Raw genomic sequence first — 21,263 nt, 5'->3', positions numbered from 1 at the left:
AATCAACATTTGGTTTGTTTTTGAATTCTTTGTGGGTCTGTGTTATCTGAGGGGAAATGTGTATGTATGCATTTGGCAGGAGGTTAGGAAGTGCTGCTCAGTTTCCACCTTTGTGCACGTAGGCTGACCTGGCTCGCAAGAGAAGACCGGCTAAGGCGACCTTTCTCAATTGCAAGGCTCTGAGTCTGTACAGTCAAAGATTTCCTTAATTTTGGGTCACAGTGGTGAGGGTTTCTGCCGCTGTATTCTCTGATTAGGGCCAAATAGCATTCTTGTTTGCTCTTTAAAAAAAATATTTATGATTTCCAATGTGTCAAGTAATTCTCTTTGTTTTCTCATGATTTGGTTGGGTCTGTGTTGCTGTCTTGGGGCTCTGTGGGGTGTGTTTGTGTTTGTGAACAGAGCCCTAGGACCAGCTTGCTTAGGGGACTCTTCTCCAGGTTCATCTCTCTGTAGGTGATGGCTTTGTTATGGAAGGTTTGGGAATTGCTTCCTTTTAGGTGGTTGTAGAATTTAACGTCTCTTTTCTGGATTTTGATCATTAGCGGGTATCGGCCTAATTCTGCTCTGCATGCATTATTTAGTGTTTTACCTTGTACACAGGATATTTTTGCAGAATTCTGCATACGTAGTTACTTGGTTGCTCTAAGGCAACGGTGTCTAGATGGAATTTGTTTTTGTGGTTCTGGCAACTGGACCTTTATTTGGAATACTATTATTTTAGTCTTACTGAGATTTAATGTCAGGGCCCAGGTCTGACAGAATCTGTGCAGAAGATCTAGGTGCTGCTGTAGGCCCTCCTTGACTGGTGACAGAAGCACCAGATCATCAGCAAACAGTAGACATTTGACTTCAGATTCTAGTAGGGTGAGGCCGGGTGCAGCAGACTGTTCTAGTGCCCTGGCAAATTCGTTAATTATTTATTTATATATATCAGAAGAGGGTGGGGTTTTGGTTTTGTCAATTAGGGTGTACAGAGTGAATACGTGGTCTGTCGTACGATAATTTGGTAAAAAGCCAACTTGACATTTGCTCAGTACATTGTTTTCACTGAGGAAATGAACTAGTCTGCTGCTAATGATCATGAAGAGGATTTTCCCAAGGTTGCTGTTGACTCATATCAAATTTCTCTACTTTGGGGTGATCAATCAATGGTTCCAAATATTGGGGAAGCTGAGGATGATTTTTAGTGTGTTCTGTATATTTGATCATTTCATTGAGGATACCACCAACCCCACAGGTCTTTTGGGGTTGGAGGGTTTGTATTTTGTCCCGTACCTCATTCAATGTAATTGGGGAATCCAGTGGGTTCTGGTAGTCTTTAATAGATTTGGATATGATTCTGCTGTTTAGTGTTAGAGCCAAATAGATTCTAGAAGTGGTGTCTCTGTCTTTGAGACATCACCACCCTCAGCCCCCCCCCCCCCCCCCCCCCGTGCATCACCCCTTTCAAACTTGTTTTCTTCCCCCTCGGTGCCTCTATCCCCTCGACCCTTTATCCCCTCGACCCTTTATCCCCTCGTCCCTTTATCCCCTCGTCCCTTTATCCCCTCGACCCTTTATCCCCTCGACCCTTTATCCCCTCGACCCTTTATCCCCTCGACCCTTTATCCCCTCGATTGGTGATTATTATTATTATTATTTTTTTACTGGGTCGTTAAAGTATTGGGACACGTTCACTGTGGACTGTCGCTAGGTACCACAGAAGGGATGTTATTCCTAAATAGCTCACTGCTTTATAACATAGGTGTCTGGTAAAGCAGTGCACTATGTAGGGAATAGGGTGCCATTTGGAACATACAACTCTTGTTCCTCTGTCTGCTCATACTCCATTTTGGCCTCAGCTTTGTGTCTGAATTTTTCAGAATAGTCTGTGGTTTAGGTACACTAGGATTATAAGTAAGTTTGTAGCAAATGGTTTGTGAGGTCATGATGGGGGGAGGGTTTGACAAATGATTCAAGCATTGAATCAACACCCCGGAGAGGCTGTAACACACAATTACCCACTTCCCCAATTAACTCTAGGGTAGGATGCCCCCCCCCCCCCCCACCAAGACGAGCCTGTGTCCTGGACATTATGATCTCTGGCAGTTTATTATTTTTAAGTGTATTATGTTATGTGTATTAATATTAAAGTACCTTCTGTGAAAGTTAAGTGGGGGGGGGTTATTTTAACATTATTACCTAACATTATTATCAGGAGGGAACCAGCAGTGGGACAGGTGAGGGTTGGTGTTGAGTTGTCTAGTTAGTTTTAACACCAGTGGGTTTTATAGGAGCCTCGCGCTGGCCTTCTCCCGTGGGTGTTTATATAGGAGACGCGCGCTGGCCTTCTCCCGTGGGTGTTTATATAGGAGACGCGCGCTGGCCTTCTCCCGTGGGTGTGTTTATAGGAGACGCGCGCTGGCCTTCTCCCGTGGGTGTGTTTATAGGAGACGAGCGCTGGCCTTCTCCCGTGGGTGTTTATAGGAGACGAGCGCTGGTCTTCATACTGAAAACCCACGGGAGAAGCTTCAAAACCACATTTCATTCGTTATCCTCAATGGCTGTCATTCTGAACAGTCCAGTTTTGTCTCTCGGGTTCTTTCCTTCATTCTCGGTGAGATCTAATGATGGTGGTTTAGGTGACAGAAGTTGCTGGGAGCTGTAGTTGTGTGTGTGTGTGTGTGACTAGACTGTTAATGGGTTTATGGGGGCGGGGCTCATTGTTCTCCTACATCCTCATTGGCTCCCCTGAGGTGATCTCATCCAAGAGGAATTCCCTCCACTATGTACTACACCACACACAGCTCCAGCTTGGCAGTCCCTGTAAAAAAAAAAAAAAAAAAAAAGAACTTCCCAGTACTGTCCCGTGTAATTACAAATGACTTACTCCATTTGCTGCTCGTCTCTCTCCCGCTCTGCAGAATGGCAAGAGTAGAAAAAGGCAATTTTCAAAAATTCTACGGAGTTAATATCAGTATATCTGTCAATTGAAATAAATAAATTGGGCCTGACTATGAATTTCACATGACTGGGCAGGGGTGCAGCCCTGCTAGGCCCACCCACTAGGGAGCCAGGCCCAGCCAATCAGAATAAGTTTTCCCCCACAAAATAGCTTTATTACAGACAAATCCCCCCCCCCCCCCCCCCTTGACATTTGTGACTTAACTGCACATTTGATTGTCCCCAGCACAAAGTGCACCTGTGATGTGATCACGCAGGTTTAATCACTGTCTTGATATGCCACACCTGTCAGGTGGATGGATTATCTTGTTAAATAAGGAATGCTTATTAACAGGGATAACACATTTGTGCGTAACATTTTAAGAGGAATAAGTTTTTTGTGTTTATGGAACATTTCTGGTGATCTTTTTATTTCAGCTCATGAAACATGGTCCACTTTACATGTTGGGTTAGATTCACTAGCTCCTGTTGTCTCCTATTGTGAGATTTACACACACATGACTGGTTCTGGAGAATTACAGTGATAATGTGACATGAACGCAATCTGCTTCGTCTAACGCATTGCACAAGTTGACATTGAGTATAACTTAAACATTTCTTGAAAAACACAATCGTTTTGACGCTACTGAAAAATCATTCCATGTCTTTTTCCGAAACCCCGGTATTCCCGCCCAAGCCTAATGGTAGGGTCAACAGGTGTCCTGGGAAAGGGTGTGTCTTTCACACACACACACACACACACACACACACACACACACACACACACACACACACACACACACACACACACACACACACACACACACACACACACACACACACACACACACAGAGAGAGGACAAACAAAGGCCTCTGTGTGGTTCTCACAGAAACCTGTTTGGAATCTGGTACCCCACTGAGAGGAGCACGGTCTATACCACATACTCACACAGCCCTGTCTTCTCTGACATGTACATTCTCCACTCGGCGTACAGAAACCAGAGATTCCTCGAGTACCAACAGCTTTTCTGTCTGAGCGTTTGGAGTGTCTACCTCTCTCTGGGTCTTGGTGAATACTAGAGCAGGAAAGATGTTGCCGACAGACCTCTAACATGCTTCAACCTGACTTTGCTATTTTGACTTTTATCCTGTCTTTATTTTTTTAAATTTTAAAGCTCACACCATTATCACTTATTACCTTCAAGTACTTTTGAACTATGAATCAAATGTTACTAACCTCAACCTAATTTTGGCTCCTAATTCAACTCAGCTCTTCCCTTGTTTACACTGGACCCTACTCCATTATTTTGGCCTACCCGAGTGCCGCAAGTGAAGATGCGGTAGAAGGGCTGGACTCCTTTGACGCAAAGGGGAATTGTCCGACACCCCATGTTTATGATTTTAGATGTCTTTTTTTTTTTTTTTGGCAAATGTCCAGGCACTGGAGAGCAAGATGTGGGAGCTCCGTTCAAGAGCTTCCTACCAACGGGACGTGAAAAGTCGTAAAAACGAACAGCGGACTTACAAAACCAGAGGGGTGTTCCTCTTTAAACAAACTGGTCCACTGCTTCAGGAAGTCTTGCGCTTCTGCTCAGCTAACTACACTTTACATGTTGCGTTTTTGTGTAAGTGGTGGTTTCATGAGCTGAAAAAAGACCCCAGGAATGTTCTAAATGCACTAAAAGCATAGTTGTCATTTTGTGTAAAGACCTATGTTTTGAGAGCGTGCCATTGGCTTGCTGCCAGAATTGAATGTTCATTTTTCTACCATAAACCACCTCAAACATTTCAGAATTTAGCAGTACATAAAACCCGCCTCACAACAGCAGACCACGTGTAACCAAACCAACCCAGGACCTCCCCACCCGGTTTCACCCGAGGGATCGTCTGAGACCACCCGGACAGCGTATGACACTGGGTTTGGATAACTGAAGAATTTCTGCACAAACGGTCAGAAACCGTCTCAGGGAAGCTCGTTGTCCTCACCAAGGTCTTGAGCTGACTGCAGTTCGGTGTCGGAACTGACTTCAGTGTGGAAATGTTTACCTTCGATGTCCACTGGCACGCAAAAGTGTTTTTGGATTAATCCCATTGTCAACTGTACCGGGGAGACGGCGCGTATGGCGTCATGTAGGCAAGTGTTTTGCTGATTTCAACCTTATGAACAGAGTTCCCCATGGTGGGCTTATGGTATGGGCAGGCATAAACTACGGACAACGAACACAATTTTGCATTTTATCGCTAACTATTTTTTAATGCACAGCGATACCGGGATTAGATCTTGAGGCCCGTTGTCGTGCCATTCATTCATCACCTCGTGTTTCTGTACACAGTTCCTGGAATCTGAAAAACATCCCAGTTCTACCATGGCCTGCATAATCACCAGACACGTCGTCCCATTGAGAAACTTCTGGTAGATACAAGACATTATCTGTAATCATCACGCCTGTCTACATCCCACCACAAAACGAGAATTTGCACTCAATGAGCTGTACGGGGCCCTAAATAATTTTCACCCAGAGGCAGCGTTTATAGTGGTCGGAGACTTCAAAGTGGGGACAAATCCTTTTTAGCAACATGTCTCATGCACCACGAGCCGCTAATACTGGACAACTTTTACTCTAGAAATGCATACAAGGCCCTACCGCGCCTGCCTTACAGCAAATCAGACCATGTCTCCATCCTCCTACTTCCTGTCTACAAAGAAACACAAACCAAAGGACCAGTGACGGGCTCAGTATTGGTGTCAGACAAAGCTGACGCTAAGCTACAGGACTGCTTCACTAGCACAGACTAATGTTTCTGGGTGGGGATGCTGGTTCTGCCAGTACCTCACTACAGGAATGCCTGCTGGTTGCATCTTGGTCACATGTCTCATCCTCTCAATTCCTTCCTCTGTATTACTCGGCTTAATACAGCTTAATATCAGAAGAAAATAGGAATTTGTGCGAGCTGTAAGATGATAAAAGCTGCTTGTATTAACTACCATATTGAAGGAATACATGGGGACTTTACACAAGTCCAGCTTAGTCTAAGCTCTTCTCATTTATCGTCTCATGTAGTCAAGTGGTTGTATTTGTTAACCGTTGGCACAGCGTTAGGTTGCATCCTGTTTACCGACTGCAGGTGCGTCCAGCAACTTAACTCACCATGACATCATCAGACGGGAACCAGATTGTCCCGCTGTGGTGTGAACCAGAATGGGGAAACGGTCAGTTAAAAACAAAATGTGTTTTTAGGGTGCACAAATCCGATGCAGACATTCCTATGTCAGTCCATTTTGACTGACGAGTTAGGCTTTCTACGATGCTTTATAGACATACACTGTATAAAATAGTCTCTCCATAAAAAAATAGTCTCTCCAATGTTTCATAGACGTATGAAAGACCATTTTTACCATGAAACGTTAGGTTTTGTAACTCACCATTGTTACTGTTAACGAGTAATGCTTTCTGCAACGTTTCACTCACGTCCTCCGTATACTCTGACGCGCCAGACAGTCGGGATGTCTGGATGAGACTTCAGTATTTCACATTTTTATTTCCTGACTATTGTGCCTACCGGTGTATATATGAATGAACCTTGTCATGTAACATCAGTTAATGTCGTCCGTGTTATTTAGGGTAATAAAGTAATGTCTGCAGATTTTTATTGTGGCACGATCTTAGTCACACTTCCTGTCCTTGGAATGTTTCCTGAACTGAAGAAACACTATAAGACAGTCATTGTTACAGCCCCCCCCCCCTTCTCCCCCTTCTTCTGTAGTATGTTGTCTAGGAGTGTTTAGTTTGGTCTCCATAGGAACTGGGGGGAAGAAATAAGCAGCTTCCAAAAAACCCTTCAAACGTTTATCTGGTTTGGAATTATGTGTGATGGAATTTGGAACGTAAAGTGGTGTTTGGAATGTAAGGGTTGTACATGAGAAATCTAAAGTGGTGTTTATTTCAAGTCCATTCATGAAGCTTAAAGCCTGTTGGTGTAAGGACAGAGGTGTTAGATGGGGCTGTTTGTGAACTGACCTATTCTTACAAAGTGAAACAAACCTTTTTAAAGTGGATTAAATTGATGAAACAAGACTTCTTTTTTTTTTTTTGTACAGTATATTAAGACTAAAATGTTATTTACAGTTTATTTGATTAGACATGCACTCCTGTTGAGCTAAATATCACTTGTGAACAGCCTGGCCCCGCCGTGAGGCAAATGTTTTCCTTCCTGTGGTTTGAGTTCCCTTCCAATCAGCGGAGTAGGAGACTCTTGATTTAAAGGTCTATATCGTTGTTTGGACCTGGGCCCGTAGCATTCACCTCCTAAAGGTGATTTCCAGATGTGTTTTCTGCTCCCGGGACACGCTATCAAACTGATGGTCTGGGTTGGATGTTTTCGCACTGAAGACCAGTGTTCAAAGACTTGATTGGATCCTACATACCATACTGGGTCTATGTATTGTATATGGGTGGAGAGCTTCAGCCAGTCATATCTACTACAGATTATATTATCTAATAGCTTCACTCTTTGGACGTTCAATTCCACATTTTCTAGTGGTGCATCAAGTACCTTTTTTTTCTCCTGCTGGATGCCGACTGCACCCTAGTTACTTCTCTAGATTTACGACCGACACTCAAGTCCAAACTAGTCAGTGGTTCTGTTCTTCCCTGGCCTTATGCCGTACACCTGGCTGGCTCACTGGCTGGGGTGAGAAAAGGACAGGATTTAGCTGAACCAGAATGAAACAATGGAACTGATTTGTTCTAGCAAGTTATGTGCTCTGCTGAATCCAAAGACCTTGTTTCGTTTTTTTTTTCTCCCTGGTTCTTGAGGCTGTTTAAAGGGATAGTGTGAGATTTTGGCAATTAAGCCCTTTGCTTTCACTTACCGTAAGAAGGAAGTTGACGGTTGTTTTTTTTTGTAAACCGTTGCTGACTATCTTTGGTGCAATGACTGGATGTTGCGCTAACGATAGTTAGCAACTTCCTTAACTTCACGCAGATACTTAAATGGCATTGGACTGGGTACGTAGAATCTCAGACAATCCCTTCAATATTACAGCTGGGGGTTGAACGACTGCCCCTTTAAGCTAATGAGCAGTCGCTATGACTGAAATTCTAACAGGAACTAATATATTGATATTTGCTGTCGCTAAAATAATCATTTGGGTGGGTTAATGAAGGTCTTAAACACTAATTTAACTGTTAACTTAACTAGGCAAGTCAATCTTATTTACAATGATGGGCAACGCTGGTCCAATTGTGCACTGCCCTATGGCACTCCCATTCACGGCCGGTTGTGATACAGCCTGGAATCGAACCAAGGTCTGTAGTGAAGCCTCTCGCACTGAGATGCTGTGCCTTAGACCGATGCGGTGTGTATTTATTAGTAACACCATTTTCATTAGTTTGTTACTGGAGGCTATGTGTAAACACACTACAAAAACAAATTCAAGTGTTCAATAAATTGTATTTGTGGAATGCCTTTGTTACAACTATGAAGCAGAACTGCTGGAACACAAGAACCACTATAACCACTAAATAATGAAGAATATCCCGACCACCAGCTGAAAACGTCTGTAGCCTAACCATCTTTATGCACCAGGGTGGATAAATACTGAAAATCTACACCAGCTTTAATGGCATTATAGTGAATGTGTCTGACAGGAGTCATGCTTTTGTTTTGTTTTTCTGCTTGACATAAGGGTCTGCTCTGACATTTTGTGCTGATAATCGGCCCGTAGCATTGTCACAGTCTTGTTCTATTCTAACGGTGCCATCCCTTGTCTCGCCGTTACATTTGGTGCTGGTATGGGCACCTGCTCACTGCGCCCCTTTCTAGCTTTTTTCCCCCCGCTCTTTGGCCTCGGCGGATCAGAACCAGAAGAATAATCATCTGAGATGTCATGATTAATTTCTTCCATCGGAGTCATTTTCATTCAGATCTTTTTAGCAACGCTAACGCAGCATGTGTATCCATTGGTCTTGATCTTCATGCCATTTTATAAGTGACGCACGCTCTCACCTTGTACTCCTAGTAGGCCAGAGTGGACTGATTTTAAACTGGATCTGATAGAGGGTACATACCATTTAGAATATAGTTCTAGTTATTTCACTATTGGTGATTGTATCATTCACTTCCCTCACTCGTTCTCCCCATCATACTCTACTTCGTTTATTTGATGTGGGAAATTAAGTTTTGTTTATAGGCTCTTATTGTGATCTATCAACTGGGCACGCCACCTTCAACTGTCGGGAGGTGTGGCAGCGGGGGAAAGCTATTCAAAATGACATGCTCTCATAACTGGTTTTAACCTCAGTTCTGTTTGATATTAACTTCTGTGTTTTATCGACTTATTTAGGAAAAGTCAAGGACGGAGCGGGTCCATGACTTGTTAAACGTGGCAGAATAATAAGAATGTTTAATTCATGAGCAGTCCCAATGACTGCCAACAGCTCAAATGTCTAGAGACATGGTCTTTAGCGTTGCTAAATGTACACATTTTAAATGATTAAATATCTGCCTCTATCGTCCCCTCTGTCGGTATACATGACTTTCAGTATTCATAGACCAGGTGGTTATCAGTTACACCAAACAGAGCTGGCAGCAGTGATGTGTCCTAACACTCTCTAGTCCCCCTACATCCTCTGGGGAAGCCATGTCTACCAGGCAGACCCCTAACCCTCGTCCCCTCTTCCCTTCCCCTCTCTGGGCTGGCTGGGGATCAGGGACTGGGTTCAATGTGATTCTAGGACTCATACACATAGCAGTTCAGAGGGCTAGAGTTATGGCTGTTTGGAGAATGTTTCCCTTCTGCCTGTAAGGGCAGTTCCCCTTATCCTCTGGCGCTCTCCTCTTCCTCCAGCAGTTCCTCAGACAGCGAGGCTATCACTTAGTCCTGCCCTCTCTAAAGAGGTGTTTGGCCTGCAGGGTCTTTCCAGGTGAAAGTAAGGTTAAACTAGTCACTCCCTCTGAGGGACCGTGAATAGCTTTGAGCCTTCCCAGCCTCAGAACTGCTAGGTTAGTGCTGTGAAACTCAATTACTGGGGGGGGGGGCTGATTAATCAAATGTTATTAATTTGTTAGGTACTCAGCTCCCACACCCCTCCAAGAATTGAGTTTGACATCCTTGTTATAGGTGGACAGTCCAGCTACAGCAGGCCTCTGGGAGTAACATACTGTTTGTTCATCACTGTAGCTGTTAGTAACAGCAGAGGATTCCCCAGACATGGTAACAACAGTACTTCTAATGGGATATGTCATGGTGTTGTATTGTCAACTCTGTATTTTAGTTTAACACTACTGATTTGTGTACAGATTTATGAACATTTAACTTCAGCAAGCAGTTGCTTATCAACACATGGTCATATCTGGACTATCCAAATAGGGTGACCAGGGTTTTTCCTCGTTTACTCACCCAGGGGCGGCAGGTAGCCAGGTGGTTAGAGTGTTGTACTAGTAACCGGAAGCTTGCAAGATCGAATCCCCGAGCTGACAAGCTACAAATCTGTCATTCTGCCCCTGAACAAGGTAGTTAACCCACTGTTCCTAGGCCGTCAATGTAAATAAGAATTTGTTCTTAACTGACCTGCCAGTTAAATAAAGGTAAACTATCTATAAGTAGCATTTGTCCTGTTGGATTAGAGGCAGTCTGTCAGTATGCACGACACACAGTGTATAGACTAACCTCACTCGTTGGGAAGAATGGTCTCGTTTTGGTGTCTGAAGAATAGGCTCTCTGCCTCTTTGTCGCTCTCGCCCTCTCAATTTCAATACAAATGGGCTGTATTGGCATGGGGGGGGTGGGGGTGGGCTGTATTGGCATGGGGGGGGGGGTGGGTTGTATTGGCATGGGGGGGGGATGTGGGCTGTATTGGCATGGGGGGAATGTATTGGTAAGTGAAGTAAACTAAAGTGAAAAACAACAGTAAACACGACTCAAGTTCCCGAAAGAACACAGACATTTCAAATGTCTATACATCTCTCTCTCCTTCCTGGTGGTACAATGGCGTCACCATGGCGATGGCCTCTTTCCACCCACCAATGTCTTTGACAGGGTAACTCTACACAGACCGACACAACAACACGGCTCTGAGACAGAGACATGTTGGTTGCTCCCAGGGAAGGGTTCACCGTCTTATTTACTTCACTGATGAGACGGCAATCTGTAAAATAAAAGGTTAGTTAGTAACCGCTGTGCTTTACTTTGTAATTTTTTAAAACAGAATCGTGTCAGAAGGACCAGTCATGTTAAATGGCTACATTCCACAGGTACTTTATAGGGACAATGTTATTCCTAAACTATGCTACACACACACACACACACACACACACACACACACACACACACACACACACACACACACACACACACACACACACACACACACACACACACACACACACACACACACACACACAGTGATCCTGCAGAATAAACCGCTTTCCCCAGTCTGCTGCTGTCCGTCAGGCTCTTACAGAATGACTGTCTGGCAAAACTACATTTCAGTTGAGCTTGTCAAAAGTTTTATTGGCATGTATGATAAGATACTACACTGATCTGTTGCGGTTTTTAAGGCCAATCTGTTTAGTGTTTATGCTGACACATGGTGGGTTTCTGCCTCTGTTGCCGAGTCCATCTATACATTCATATTGTAGTGAGCTCTTAGCCGCAGCGTGGTACACGGCTGGTCATGGATGATTCCTTCCTATGCATCACAATACGTGGGTGATTCCTTCCTATGCATCACAATACGTGGGTGATTCCGTCCTATGCATCACAATACGTGGGTGATTCCGTCCTATGCATCACAATACGTGGGTGATTCCGTCCTATGCATCACAATACGTGGGTGATTCCGTCCTATGCATCACAATACGTGGGTGATTCCGTCCTATGCATCACAATACGTGGGTGATTCCGTCCTATGCCTCACAATACGTGGGTGATTCCGTCCTATGCCTCACAATACGTGGGTGATTCCGTCCTATGCATCACAATACGTGGGTGATTCCGTCCTATGCATCACAATACGTGGGTGATTCCGTCCTATGCATCACAATACGTGGGTGATTCCGTCCTATGCATCACAATACGTGGGTGATTCCGTCCTATGCATCACAATACGTGGGTGATTCCGTCCTATGCATCACAATACGTGGGTGATTCCGTCCTATGCACCACAATACGTGGGTGATTCCGTCCTATGCACCACAATACGTGGGTGATTCCGTCCTATGCACCACAATACGTGGGTGATTCCGTCCTATGCACCACAATACGTGGGTGATTCCGTCCTATGCACCACAATACGTGGGTGATTCCGTCCTATGCACCACAATACGTGGGTGATTCCGTCCTATGCACCACAATACAAACTGGAATTTAGCTCAGCTCTTCGCCATGCAGTGTATTGGGTCATCTGTCTCTGTGCTGTCTAAACCGATACTAGACTATGGGGGTGTCAAACTGAGTCTATGGGGGGGGGGGGGTCGTCAAACTGTCTTTGTGGGTTGTGTTACGTACTCCCCTTTTAGCTGGTTGTCTAGGTCTTAATGTAACACATTCAAAGGAAATGACAAACCAGCCTCTGCGAGCCAGGCCAGCTATTATGGTCCCTGGTCTAAAGTAGTGCTCTATATAGGGTGCCATTTCAGATGCACCCTGGGATACCCCCTGCTATCAGACTGCCAGGGAATTTCTGTCCAAGTTTCAGAAAGTGCCTGTCTGTTCTCTCACCCTGCCATGTGCTCTCAAAGCTGTCTGCCTGTTTGGTATAAATCAAGGGGCTCTAGTCTGAAGCCATAGGGTTCAAGCCAGTACTGTTTGTTTATTAATTAGCATAGTGAGAAAAATAATGGGCCCAAGACTGGACCCTGTGGAACTCTGCATATTTTATGTAAGTCATAGTGTTGTGAAAATTGTTCATGATGCTCCACACACACACGACTCTTACAGCCAAGAAGCACGAGAACTTAAACCGAACCACCATGTGAAAATGTAGTTTAAAATAAACATTTTGTACAAATGTATTATTTTACACACAGTAAACACACACTGGGCTGTGTTTGGTAGGGTGTGTCTCGTCAGCTGTGGGTTAGAGTTCAACTCCTCTGCTCACACCATTGTTATGTGCTTGCTGACAGGATGTTTGGCAGAAATGGCTGATACTGTGTACACACACACACACACACCTTGAAGCGGCGGGACGGGTGCAGCCCCTCCAGGTTGGGCAACGTTCTGCTCTGACCGAAAGATTGACAAACTACCCATTTCTCCCCCCGTCTCTATAGCAGCAGTCTCTTGTGTTTTTAATGTGGTATAATGAATTACACACCGCTTGAAGATGACACTTTTTTGAATGGTTCTGTACTAAATGGCTCCCTATTCCTGTAGGGCTCCAGTCAAAAGTAGTGCACTATATAGGACATATGGTGCTATTTAGGGCGCATCCGCTGTTTGAACGATAAATCACTTCTGTAAACTGTTTTGACATGGCTGTTGAGCAATATTTTAACAGCTATCTGATTTCCCAACCGTTTTAGAGGACACAATCTCTTCTCAACTTTAAAGGTTTAATTTTGTTCCATTTATGTTTATTTAACTGTCTACTTGTGGACCAGCGACGATTTTTCTACCTGATGCTGTACAGCTACATGTGTCTTACTCTGGTCAACCGTTTCCTCCTCATCCACAGAGATGAGCTAATGGGGTCCTCCCTCTGATTGAGCTCAGTGAAATGAAGCCGTTTTGGTGTTGCTCAGGAGGACTTCACCAGTCCGGTCAGAGGGAGAGCAGTGTTTATGTTACTGTGTGGTACAAAGGTCATCTTAACCAGGGAATTAAAACATGACTGACTGCATTTACACTAGGCATTCACACCCCTGAGTCAATACTTTGTAGAAACATTGTTCTGAGTAAGTCTGTGCTTTCCACACCTGGATTGTGCAACATTATGCCTGTTATTCTTTTCAAGCTTCTTCATGCTCTGTCATTAGTGGTTGATCATTGCTTGACAACCATTTTCAGGTCTTGCCATAGATTTTCAAGCATATTTAAGTCAAATCTGTAACTTCCTCTCAGGAACATTCTATTTCGTCTTGATAAGCATCTCCTGTGTAGATTTGGCCTTGTGGTTTAGGTTATTGTCCTGCTGGAAGGTGACTTCATTTCCCAGTGTCTGATGGAAAGCAGACTGAACCAGATTGTCCTTAGCTCCACTGTTTGTTTCTAATCCTGGAAAAACTCCCCATTCCTTAAGTACAAGCATACTCATAACATGATGCAGCCACCACTGTTTGTAAATATGGAGAGGGGGTACTCAGTGGATTGATTTGCCCCAACAAAACTTTTTGTATTCAGGACAAAGTGTTAATTGCTTTGCCACTTTTTTGTTGTTGCAGTATTTAGTGATTTGTTGACAGGTCTTGGAATATTTGTATTCCGTACAGACTTCCTCCTTTACCCTGTCATTTATTTTAGATTTGTGGAGTAACTACAATGTTGTTGATCCATCCTCAGTTCTCCTATAATTCATGAAACTCTGTTTTAAAGTTACTATTGGCCTCATGGTGAAATCGCTGAGCTGTTTCTTTCCTCTCCGGCAACTGAGTTAGGAAGAACGTCTTTACTTTGTGTACTGATACACCAATGTGTGATTAATAATTTCTCCATGCTCAAAGGGATATTCAATGTCCTTTTTTTCCAATAGGTGCCCTTTTTGAGGCATTGGATAAACTCCCTTTTTTGAAATACACTGCTTGACTAATGGACCTTCCAGATAATTGTATGTGTGGGGTACAGAGATGAGGTAGTCACACAATCATGATAAACACTATTGCTACACAGTGAGTTGTTGTGACTTGTTAAGCACATTTTTACTCCTGAACTTAGGCTTGTCATAATGGGGTTGAATACTTATTGACTCAAGACATTTCAGCTTTGAAATTTTGTATTCATTTTAAAAACATAATTTCACTGACATTATGGGGTTTGTGTTCAGGCCAGTAATAATACGTTTTAATTCAGTCTGGAACAACAAAGTTGACAATCAAAGGGTATGCATACTTTCTGAAGTCATGATCTGTAATGTCAAGGAAAATAGAAAAATACTGGCATTGTCAAGACTTTCTCCTCCTTCCTCATTGTTTAACCTCTCTTCCTCCCTTCTCCGTCCTTCGTCTTCCTCCTACTTCTCCCTTCATCCAGAAAGTAAATAGTGTTTGTGGATGTGAACCTAAAATCTGATCCTAGATCTGTTTCGCCCCTCCAGACTCGAAGGCCATAGTGGATGGGAACATGAAACTGATCCTGGGCATGGTGTGGACTCTGATCCTCCATTACTCCATCTCCATGCCGGTGTGGGAAGACGAGGTGGATGACGAGGCGGAGAAGAAGACCCCGAAGCAGAGGCTTCTGGGATGGATCCAGAATAAAGTGCCAGACCTGCCCATCAACAACTTCAGCAAAGACTGGCGGAGTGGCAAGGCCCTGGGAGCCTTAGTCGATAGCTGTGCTCCAGGTAGGTTCTGGGGGTGAAGGTGTGTACCACAATTTCTAGAGGGTAACTGGTGGTGATGTTCATTTGTTATTGAGTGGGTGAGGTGTTTAGGATAAGGTTTTGATGTGGATATTGGTCATGCGTTTTATATTATTGATGTTATTTTTTGTGCAGGTCTGTGTCCTGACTGGGAGACGTGGGACAACAAGCCTTCAGACAATGCCCAAGAGGCCATGCAGCTGGCTGATGACTGGCTGGGCATCCCTCAGGTGAGAATAAAGCCAGTTTTGTCAGGGATCCCTCTAGTCCCCGTAAAACTGGACAGGGAGCGTTGTAGTCTCTAATTTGTTCCTGACACAGTGCATCTTCTGGACTTTTCCTTATTGCAGTTTCCTTCTGAGCCAAGTTTGAATGGTGCTGAAAAATTATCCATCTACAGCTCTGTAAAAAAATTAAGACACCACTGCAAAATTGTCACCTTCTGGTTTTACTATTTATAACTATGTGTTTGGGTTAAATTAACTTTTTGTTTTAATCTATAAACTACTGATAACATTTTTCCCAAATAAAAATATCTTCATTCAGAGAATTTATTTGCAGAAAATGACAACTGGTCTAAATAACAAAGATGCAGTGTTGTCAGACCTCGAATAATGCAAAGAAAATAAAGTTCATATTAATTTTTAATACACAATACTAATGATTTAACTTAGGAATTAGCCAGTAGTTTATCGAATAAATATAATGTTAAATTATTTTTTTTAACAACGCTTAACTATAAATTGTAAAACCAGAAACAGATCATTTTGTAGTGGAGTCTTTTTTTTTCTCAGCTGTATTTACCTACCAGGTGGGTGCAGCATTCAAACAATCAAAAGCTTTATTGAAATCAATCATACAACACGCCCAAGTTAAATGTCTGCAAACAGGAGACTCTCTGTAACTGTTCCAAAAGTTATTAACATTATTTATACAATGGGTGGGTCTAGTCCTGGACGCTGATTTGGGTAAATCCACATTCCAGCCGGTGTCTATTCCACAAGTTACCACCGGCTAAATCTGACGTTAAAATACCTATTTACTCTGTTCCATTTGACTGTGCATTCCACTGTCTCATCAGCCCAGCCAGGCAATTTATAAACTTGATGTCCACTATAAAAAGCATCAAGACATTATCCCATTTACTTTTAGACTATCATTTGGTTTTCAACAGAGATTTTGTATACACCTTGCTGTCTGTCTCTGATATTGGCAACATTGTAGTAACACTCCAGACTTACTCTTTACCCAAAGTCTCAACACCAGCAAATTTTGTTTGAATACTGAAATCTGTAGATTAGATAATTTGACGCTGACCAGTTTTCCTGACCCATGTTATGTGAACAGCAATAGTTATAGGTTGTCAGCAAAAACTCAGGGCCGTACTCGTGTTTGTGGTGTCTAGAGGATATCTGTTATTGTCAGTTGTCTGTACTGTAGGTTGTGTGTCTGTCTTCTGTCTCAGGTGATTGCACCAGAGGAGATCATTGACCCCAGTGTGGATGAACAGTCCGTGATGACCTACCTGTCCCAATTCCCAAAAGCCAAACTGAAGCCTGGCGCACCCCTCAAACCCAAACTCAATCCCAAGAAGGCCCGTGCATATGGACCAGGTAAAGTCACACACTTTTATCTACAGTGACTTTCAGTGCAGTGAGTGATTTTAATTTTTAGTATGTCTGATACCTGAGGAAATGTTACCCATAACCCTGGCATTGCGAAGAATAACTTCTCAAACTGCACAACATTACTAGGTCCAAGTTTAATAATGACACCTTAAGTACTACTGAGTGCCTGCCAAACACACACCATGTAGCGGTCTACACCGAGTCGACAAAACATTAAGAACACCTCCCTAGTATTCAGTTGCACCCCCTGTTTTGACTTTAACAGCCTCATTCATTGTTTAGCAGTCTTGCTAGCAGCATACCACCCTGCATACCACTACTGGCTTGCTTCTGAAGCTAAGCAGGGTTGGTCCTGGTCAGTCCCTGGATGGGAGACCAGATGCTGCTGGAAGTGGTGTTGGAGGGCCAGTAGGAGGCACTCTTTCCTCTGGTCTAGAAATATCCCAATGCCCCAGGGCAGTGATTGGGGACAGTGCCCTGTGTAGGGTGCCGTCTTTCGGATGGGACGTTAAACGGGTGTCCTGACTCTCTGAGGTCATTAAAGATCCCACGGCAAACTTGATGATGGTGTCTGAGTCAGCGTGGCAGATGTGGTGTTGCCTACCCTCACCACCTGGGGGGGGTGGCCTGCCAGGAAGTCCAGGATAGAGTTTGTTAGCAGGAGGATTGAGTATTGGTTAAGGGAGTGAGGGGAGAGGATTGTATAGCCGTGTGTTAAGATCTAGCTTTACTTATTCTTCTCCTAGTTGCAGGTAAATGAGGTAAAATCACCGGCCGCAAGAGAAACTCTCTGAATGTGCGATTTCTTGTTTGCTTATGGGTCTATACAGCTTGTTGAGTGTGTTCTTAGTGCCAGCTAAGCATGAGGTATTCTAACTCAGACAAGAGAGAACTTGAGACTTCCTTTAACATTAGATCACCAGCTGTTGTTGACAGACACACCCCTCCCTTTGTCTTACCTGAGTCTGCCATCCGGTTTGGACGATGCGCAACAAAAAAAAACAGTGCTGTATTAACATGTCCTTGTTTTAGCAACGACTCTGACAAACAGGACATGAGTTCTTCAGGACCCAGTGATCGGATAGTCTAGAACGGAGTTCGCCCAGTCGGTTCTCCGGTGATTGCACTTTCGCCAGTAGAACAGAGGGCAATGGTGATCTATTTGTTCGCCACATAGTCAGGATGCCGGCTTGCCTGTATCCCACCCCCCCCCCCCTCTGCCATTTCCTTATTCGAGTCCCGTAATTAGGGCCTGGTCCGCCACTGCCGACTCGTTGAAGTAGACATTATGTACATAATCAGATCAGCTTAAAATCACTAATGAGACCTGATTCCAAATGTGTTATTTCATAGTTTCCATGTCTTCACTACTATTCTACAGTGTAGAATATACTTTTAAAAAAAGAAATCGAAAGAGTAGGTGTCAACTTTGAACTCGTGCTGTATATAAAATAAATGGGGAGGGTTGGAAATGATGCTGACAATTACATTGTCTTCTGTCAATGTATCTGCTATAGTAAAGCTGATCTCCCCTCTTAAGGAAACACAATGAAGAGGTTGCTTAATGCCAGGTTCATTCGTTGACAGGATGGCCTGGATTCCCCATCCGAACAATAATGCACAGGCCCAGCTATAGGTTCAGCAGCACTTTCCCTCCTGCCGTCATCAGACAGGAGAATGAAAGTACGGCGGTCTATTTTCCATCCATATGCTACAGTATCAGACCCCCCGGGTCTCTAATCCTTGCACCCTGAACAGGACATGCGTTGGCTTCCAGCTAAGTCCTGCATTTCACGTTGCCTTTAATCTCATCACCGCCATCTTTGAAAGAACTCAAATCAAATGTATTTATATAGCTGATATCTCAAAAGGGCTGTACAGAAACCCAGCCTAAAACCCCTAACAGCAAGCAATGCAGGTGTAGAAGCACAGTGGCTAGGAAAAACTCTCTAGAAAGGCCAGAACCTAGGAAGAAACCTAGAGAGGAACCAGGCTATGGGGAGTGGCCAGTCTTCTTCTGACTGTGCCGGGTGGAGACACTGTTCTCGGACACTATTTGCACTCCGTTCCAAATCAATGTCATTGAATCTCAGCTGATCTGATTCTGGATCAGTTACTGAAGGATGAAGACCTGTAGTACTACAGACCTCCAGAGACTGTTATTGAGTACAGTGTCCTGTATCTTCTACAGTAGAGTATCTGGTGTGTTAAGTCTGTTCTCTAACAGGTCTGGAGCCAGTAGGTAACAGGTACCTTCTACAGTAGAGTATCTGTGTTAAGTCTGTTCTCTAACAGGTCTGGAGCCAGTAGGTAACAGGTACCTTCTACAGTAGAGTATCTGGTGTGTTAAGTCTGTTCTCTCTCTAACAGGTCTGGAGCCAGTAGGTAACAGGTACCTTCTACAGTAGAGTATCTGGTGTGTAAAGTCTGTTCTCTCTCTAACAGGTCTGGAGCCAGTAGGTAACAGGGTGTTGCGCCCTGCTATCTTCACCGTGGATGCGTTCAGCGCAGGTCAGGGACAGGTCACGGTTTACGTGGAGGACCCAGAAGGAACCAGAGAAGAGGTGAAGGCAGTTCCTAACGAAGGGAAGAAAACCTTCAGTGTCACCTACATACCCCAGGTTATGGGTCATCACAAGGTACAGTACAGCCAAGTCCCTTTTGTAAACATTCATGCAGCTTTACTACGAACTGATCATGTACCGTTCCCCCACAACACGGTCTGTTGCGGTCACGAGTTATGAAGGCAGTCAACTTCCACATTTAGTCAAGTTAATTAGGCTTCAACAAGCTGCTGCGCATGGTCATTAGTAGCCTCCCAAACTTGCTAACTGCCTGGTACTCAGAACTCTATTGTCCCTCTAATCACTCTGACATCGATGCAAATGTAATGGGAAATCTAATCACACTTCATGAGAGCCCATGAGCTCATTTTGAGTAACATTTCTTTAGGCAATGCAATTGTGTGAGAACAGAGTGATGGCCTCTACTAAAAAGAGGAGGATCCCATCAGTTTTCTATAGACCTGGCCTACTTTCTCAACTTTCCTAATATTAAACACATTGCTTACCTTTACAACAGGAGTATAGCCTACCTGGCTGGCAAATTGTCCTCCATCTGCTATTTAACTAGATGACATGTATTTTTTTCCGCTTCCCCGTTTCGAAACAGGTGCACGATAATGATCCATTTTAACTCATGTTATTATGTAAAGACCAGATTATTAAATCAAAAATAGTCTGATGGGTGACGATATTATCCTATCACTTGTGAATTATTATTGTAATCATAATCACACACTTCATGTAGCCTTACCCCATAGGACTATATGTTTTGATAAGGTTTGTATCACAACTGAAGTGACCAAATAACTTAAAATGTAAGGATATCAATCCATTTTACAAGCGGTTTAGAGCCTAACTGGGATACATACGCAGAGTGAGTTTCAAGTTTGGGTAAGGTGCATTTTCACCATGAACATGCACCTTCAATAATAAAATAATTACATGCGTAAGCATATTTGAGGTCGGTTTTGATGTTGTTTTCCTGCTTATAGCCTACCATGTGCGTTTTGCTGCGCTTAAACTTAAGCTATTTCGTCACATTATCAGCATGTTAAGCTAAACTTTCTGATCTATTTCATCAGCCACATTGTGTGATTTCTTTGTTTTAATGCTAGTATTATTTTGGGCACTATCGCATGCCGCTACTGTCCCAGACTATGTTTGGAATATTTATTTATCGCACAGAATAGTATAGGTTGACCTTTGTACAATGGGGGATAGTATATTGACAGGCTAGTGCTTTTGCTTTTTGTTATGCCTACTCCTCTTGTTGGCTGACAAATTAAATGTGGAGAAGGAAATTATGATTATTATTTTCAGCCCAAGGGCACAATGGCCACTGGCTGCAAAATTCTTAGATTTTTCATAAAATGTTTTGCTTTCATTAGACATGTGAAGGGGATGCAGTCGGTTAATTCCAGGCATTATCAACTGCTTGTCATTGTGAATGAGAGACTGAAGTGTGTACAGCCTGCACAAAAAAAAGAAGCAGAGATCATGGCCTTTTCAAGCAAATTTATGCAACCTTCCAATGTATTAAAAATGTAAACATATAGCCCAACGTTTGTAGAAAAACTAAAGTTACATCAACTCTAAATTAAGCATATAGGAGGACCTGTTT

General features: G+C 43.5%; 1 protein-coding gene across 3 annotated transcripts in view; it reads left to right on the top strand.

Annotated features, from left to right (window-relative positions):
* Positions 1 to 21,263, top strand: part of LOC129815824 (filamin-B) — a 96,419-nt gene that overhangs the window by 18,564 nt on the left and 56,592 nt on the right. For all 3 annotated transcript variants that reach the window (XM_055869964.1, XM_055869963.1, XM_055869966.1), the window contains exons 2-5: positions 15,184 to 15,432; positions 15,586 to 15,680; positions 16,916 to 17,063; positions 19,524 to 19,717. In XM_055869964.1, the coding sequence (XP_055725939.1) occupies positions 15,184 to 15,432; positions 15,586 to 15,680; positions 16,916 to 17,063; positions 19,524 to 19,717 (686 nt within the window). The remainder of the gene's footprint in view (positions 1 to 15,183; positions 15,433 to 15,585; positions 15,681 to 16,915; positions 17,064 to 19,523; positions 19,718 to 21,263) is intronic.

The sequence above is a fragment of the Salvelinus fontinalis genome, chromosome 18 (assembly GCF_029448725.1).
Source record: "Salvelinus fontinalis isolate EN_2023a chromosome 18, ASM2944872v1, whole genome shotgun sequence".
Lineage (NCBI taxonomy): Eukaryota > Metazoa > Chordata > Actinopteri > Salmoniformes > Salmonidae > Salvelinus > Salvelinus fontinalis.
Note: the sequence above shows the minus strand (reverse complement) of the source record. Positions and strands in the feature narration are given on the sequence as shown.